The sequence below is a fragment of the Poecilia latipinna genome, unplaced genomic scaffold (genome assembly GCF_001443285.1).
Source record: "Poecilia latipinna isolate Pla-1442-1.1 unplaced genomic scaffold, P_latipinna-1.0 Scaffold5239, whole genome shotgun sequence".
In the NCBI taxonomy this organism is placed as follows: Eukaryota; Metazoa; Chordata; class Actinopteri; order Cyprinodontiformes; family Poeciliidae; genus Poecilia; species Poecilia latipinna.
In genome coordinates this window covers 1-5,648 of record NW_015117855.1, presented here as the reverse complement: position 1 = coordinate 5,648, position 5,648 = coordinate 1, and the positions used below count along the sequence as shown (strand labels likewise).

The following is a 5,648-nucleotide window of genomic DNA, read 5'->3' as shown; positions in this document are numbered from 1 at the left end:
ACTGCTGCCTTAGCTCCAATCTAAACTGCTGCCTTAGCTACAGATGCAAATTATTGTTTTGTACTCTAATTTAGTTTAGAATGTCCAGTTGTTCACTATTAGTGTTTGTCAATATTCTTCTCATTTAAGTTCAAGTGCAATTTTAGGACAACTTTGAAGGAAAATGAATGAAGCCTACAATGCATTTACCTGACATCAATCAACAGGTAATCGTTCTGGAGTCCAGCAGTCGTTTTGGTGGTTGGCTGTGGTCACTGAGGCGGTCTGATGGGGCCGTGTTTGAACTGGGACCAAGGGGGATCCGACCTGCTGGGGCAGTTGGAACCAACACACTCAATATGGTTTGTAACACTATATGTTCTGAACATTTGCATCATAAACTAATAGAAGCATGTTTATTGCTACAGTGGTCTTAATATGGATTTGAGAGCCTAGTGATTAAACTTTAGATTTGATGTAGAAATGCTAAAAGATTTCCATCATATGAGAGATGAGCGTCTACTATAGACCCAACAGCCTCTAGACCGGTAACTGTGTCATAAGACGGGAAACGTCTGGTCTGGTTGCTCGTTGGTTGATGGTCCATAGGCATGAGAGTATATCTGTCCTGGCATGTTTCCTGTTCAGACAGAATCCTCTTATAACTGTGAGATTCAGTACACAGGTTACATCACAGAGAAACTGATTTAAAGATCCTTCTTGTCAGTGTGGCGATTTTTCTCCCCACCATTAGCAGCATTCTATAAGGACTTTACTATTTTTTATTTAGTCTTTGTAACTGGAATTCAGGGAACAAGAGACTTAAAGAAGGAGTATAGAGAAAACCATGTCTACGATCATTAATTAAACTCTGAGAACTTGATTAATTTCAGCATGAATTTGATGTTTGTTTTTGCAGGTGGAAGGTCTGGGTCTGGAGGGAGATATTCTTCCAGTTTCCTACAATCATGTTGCCTCTAAGAACCGCTATCTGTATGTCAATGGACAGCTCCACAAGTTGCCTTCTGGAATAAGGTAAAAGGTTAGGAGCTCAGATATCATCTTGAAGATTTTCCAGAGGAAGAAAAAAAGATTAAGAATTTTTTTTGTTAAGCTACATGTTCACTGCAGTTAAGATGACTCTGAGAACACAAGAGTCATCACAAAATTCGGTGTCAGACAACCATTAAAATACAGATAAAACTTTTCAGACAGAACTGATATGATTCTTGCAACTGTTTAGCATCAAGCACACCAAGATCCAAACTATTTTGATATTTGGAGTTCAGTTTATGGGTGTAAGAGCTACGTTCTGGAGTTTGAAATGATATCGCAACACTAAAGCTTTAAACAGTATCCATCCATCGTCTACAGCTGTAGACGATGGATGGATTATCAATTCTGGGTCATGGAAAGCTGGCACCTTTCTCCAGCCGTCATTGGGTGAGAGGCAGGGTACACCCTGGCAGATCACCTGTCTTAAAAAAACATGAGAAACATGCTAAGCTCTGTGAAATCTCAACCAGTCTTTCATCTCTAACAATCTTTGTGTTAGTGGCTCTTTTATCACATTCACTCTCCCTCCTTGCTTTTTGTTACAGTGGAATTTTGAAAACAGTCGCTCCATTCTCCCGCCCCCTTCTGTTCAGTCTCCTCACTGAGATCTTGGTAAAGAAAGGAAGAGAAGAGGATGAGTCCATTCATTCATTTGTCTCCAGGAGGCTTGGAAAGGAGGTAAGGGGCCCACAACTACTTTTCTGTTGCTGCATCAATCATTAAGATTGTTTTTTTAATAAGATCTAAACCTGATATTATTTTATTAGACAAACTTTTTAATTTCTCCAGACCGTCACGGTTTCTTGTTCACTACAGAAACCCGTAACTTTGTTGACACAAAGTTTGGTCCAGCTCTGACCTTGTGGAAGTTATTGCACCCTCATCTTTTATGGAGAGCAATCAGACTTTGAGGTTTGACCATGCTCACATGGTTTGATGCAGCAAAAAGCATTTGATAACTTTTGATCTCCAATGTCTTACGACTATACTGATTCAAAATGAGGTCTACAAGCCCAAAGCTGTAAGGAATTTGCTCAGATATGTGGGTAAAGAAGAGAAAATGGCAGCTTTGATTCAAATTTGCCAGAGTTGAGCCCTCAAGCTGAGGGTTCAGCCTCAGGGCCAAGGGTTTAGAAGCCGATCTAAACTGTCTTTGGGTTTAGACCTTTAAGCTGAGTTTAGACCTTGGCGTCAAGAGATTATTTTTGTAGGGCTCGAAACATGGCCATGCATAGCTTGGGGCAGCTGCCGTACCACATTGTGATGCAGTATGTCAACAGAATCTGCATGGATGAGCGGTAGAAGGTCAACAGCAGCTTGGAGTTTAGTTTGTGCTTCCTGAGGACTCTCAGGAAGTGTAGGTGTTGCTGAGCCTTCTTGATGACTGCTGTGATGTTGTAAGTCCAGAAGATGTCAGCAGAGATGTGGACCCTCTCCACACTGCGTTAATGTAGAGAGGAGCCGTGTCGGTGTTGAGCTTCCTGAAGTCCATGATGACCTTCTTGGTTTTCTTGGTGTTCAGAGTAAGGTTGTTCTCTGAACACCAGGCTGCCAGCTTCAGGACCTCCTCTCTGTAGGCTGCCTCATCACCCTGTGAGATGAGTCTGACCTCTGTGGTGTCATCAGCAAACATGACAGTGTGTTTGTTGTTGTGAGCCGGACTGTGTGGTGGGTGTAGAAGCTTAGTGTAGAGCAGGGGTGGACAATCCTGGTCCTCGAGGGCTGGTGTCCTCCAACTCTTAGATATCTTCCTGGTCCAACACACTTCAATCAAACAGCTGAATCACATCCTAAGGTGCAGTCAGGTTCTCCAGAGTCCTGCTAATGACCTCATTATTTAATTCAGGTGTGTTGAAGTAGAGACACATCGAAAAGTTGCAGGACACCGGCCCTCGAGGCCTGGAGTTGCCCACCCCTGGTGTAGAGAGATGAGTATCGTTGATTATAGGCGAGGTGGGATGACTGCCTGACTCAGGAAGAGGTTAAAGATCCTAGTAAAGATGGGTGCAAGCTGGTAGGGCACACTCTGAGCACTTTACCAGGTACTCTGGAGCTGACGGCTTTCTTGGAGTTCACTGCCAGAAGCATCTGTCTGACATCATACTCTTGTACAATGAGTTGAGTGGTGAAGGAAAAAGGCGGGAGAGGGGTTGGGGAGCTAAACGGTTCTGCTGGTAGGTTTCAAAACGGGCAAAGAAGTAGTTTAGCTCCTTAAACTTACAGTTGATACTGTAAAATACCTAGAACGAGTTTATCAAAGTTTGACACATAAAATCACTAAAACCCTTTGATCCAAAATGGCTGATTTCCTGTTTGTTTTAGGACATTCCTCCAGGAATTTTTTTACTCAACTTGGAGAGATCTCTATGTGTACCTAACTTTAATTGTCTTCAATAAATGGGTCAGCCTGACTGAGGTTAGGGGCACTGTTTTACTATTTGGCCATTCCTATTTTTATGAATATCTTTGTGTAACAGAAATTTAATTGAATTTTGTGCAGATTAAGTTTTCGAGTATGTTTAGGCCCTCCAAAACATGTTTCATTTAACAAAAGAATATATTTTCAATTAATAATAGGCCATTACAGCACTTTCATTGTTTATGCCTTATTAAAGCAACAAGCATAATTGGGCATTCCTCACACCGAGACGGTGCTACAACCTGTGGATTGCTGACTCCGCCTCCTCGACATGTTCACTGCTTGGCTGGTAGTACCAAGCAGTACATAGCCACGAAATTGTGTTTTTTACAATCCTTGAAAAGGACAATTGCCAACTTCCTGTTTGGTATACAGTACATTGCCATGAGACTGCTTTTGATTTTCTTTTTTACAAAATTTGGTGACTAATTCCATTAGTCCTTTGATTTATAATGGAGAATAAAAAACACCATACTCATATCTAATCAAATCAATAAATCTATTTGTGCTATTGAGTTGTTTTCCTCTGTGTTTAGTTGGCAGACCTAGCTATGGACAGTGTGTGTCGGGGTGTGTTTGCGGGGGACTGTAAGAAGCTGAGTGTGCGCTCCTGCTTCCCTTCGCTCTACAAGGCTGAGCAGCAGAGAGGATCCCTGACTCTGGGCTTCCTGCTGGGCTCAGGTAAAGCACACACCTCACTTCCTTTTCCCTTCAGGTTCCAGGCATATCTTAATACTTTCTGGATGATATATCTCTCCAAATGTAGTGGAGTTCCAGGTTGCTTCTAATCAGACAAACGGTAGTGGCTTCGCAGCCATAAAAACACAATCCTTTTCAGTCATGCTCTGTTCATTTCATTTTATGAAATCACTTTTTTTTTTAGGCTCGTGGATAAAAATGTCATTATCTTTACGCTCAAATTTTCTTGTTGAAAAAAGTCAATTTTGTAGAGTTTTTCCGCTTTTCTTTGTGGCAGATGATGACTATAAGTTGTTAGTTTTCAACAAGTCAAACTGATGGTGCAACCAGACTCTGAATCTGTAAAACTGTATGTTCTATAAAATTGCATGTGTTGTGGTAAACCTGACATGAACTGTATGTTTGTGATACTAATTTGAAAAATAATCTTTTTTCTGCTCTCATATCAATGTGATCTTCATAGTTTAATTAGAATAAAATTATATGTTTGGAACCCCGCAGGTTCAGCACCTGTGATTGTTCCTGGACATCTGGCTCAGAGAGCAAAGAGAGAGGCCTGGGCTCAGTGGTCTCTAAAGAGGGGAGTGGAAACTTTGCCAGAGTCCATTGCTGAGTTCCTCCAACAGAGTGGCAAGGTGGAGCTGCACAGGGATGCAGCTGTTAGACAAATAATTCCCACAACATCTGGATGGAAGGTTTGTAAGAATATCATGACTAGACCTGAATATGGTATTGTAAGCATAGAATTCTATCATCTTCATTACTTTGCACTGATGGTTTGACAATGTACTTAGAAGTTAGGCCCTGTAGTGAAACGGTAAAGAAATTACCCGGGGCCAGGGCCGGGCTGACCTGTAAGTAGGGCTGTATAATTAAATCGATTCTACGATATGTATCGATATTTTCCTCCCTCGGAAGGTACCGATTTTTCATCCGCGAGTATCGATCCATTAAATCATAGGGGTCCACAGGTTATATGCGTCTTTTTAACATGTCTGACTTGTGACGGCTTGGCAGCAAGACTCCGCCTCCCCCAGTCTCACTTTCAACTTGTGCTTAAAGAGTACATTATAAAATACACACTAGTTTTTAAATTGTGTTAATAGGCCAAGTAAAACCGGAGTTATGCTAAAATAAGTAAGCCATATTTTTCCAAATGTCAGAGAAATGTCAAAAACCGGCTATTCCGGTTATGTGACAGGGAATGAACTTCCAAACGTAAAAACGAAATGCAACATTAGATTCCTTTGGTTTTTAGAAATCTCAAATCTTCAACAAATAACGATGGGCTGTGTTTTGTTGCTAAGAGACAAAGTAAAGTTGCTCAAGTTACGGTGAAAGAGAAGTGGAACGGTGTAGCAACAAAAGCAGTGAGATCGCGAAATTAATACATAGTTTGGATATTGGAGCGATCAGTGGCATCCACTTCGTAATTTGTTTTTAGCTTAGTGGTTTCTGTTCTGTATATAAAGGATTACTTGAGAGGTCAAAGGTC

The 5,648-nt window shown here is 41.3% G+C and overlaps 1 protein-coding gene across 1 annotated transcript in view; it reads left to right on the top strand.

The window, feature by feature from the left end:
- ppox (protoporphyrinogen oxidase) overlaps positions 1–5,629 on the top strand; it is a 12,111-nt gene extending 6,482 nt beyond the window's left edge. The window contains exons 2-6 of the mRNA XM_015026696.1: positions 207–341; positions 899–1,014; positions 1,581–1,713; positions 3,991–4,135; positions 4,655–5,629. Of these exons, the coding sequence (XP_014882182.1) occupies positions 207–341; positions 899–1,014; positions 1,581–1,713; positions 3,991–4,135; positions 4,655–4,935 (810 nt within the window). The 3' untranslated portion in view covers positions 4,936–5,629. The remainder of the gene's footprint in view (positions 1–206; positions 342–898; positions 1,015–1,580; positions 1,714–3,990; positions 4,136–4,654) is intronic.
- Positions 5,630–5,648: the final 19 nt, after the last annotated feature.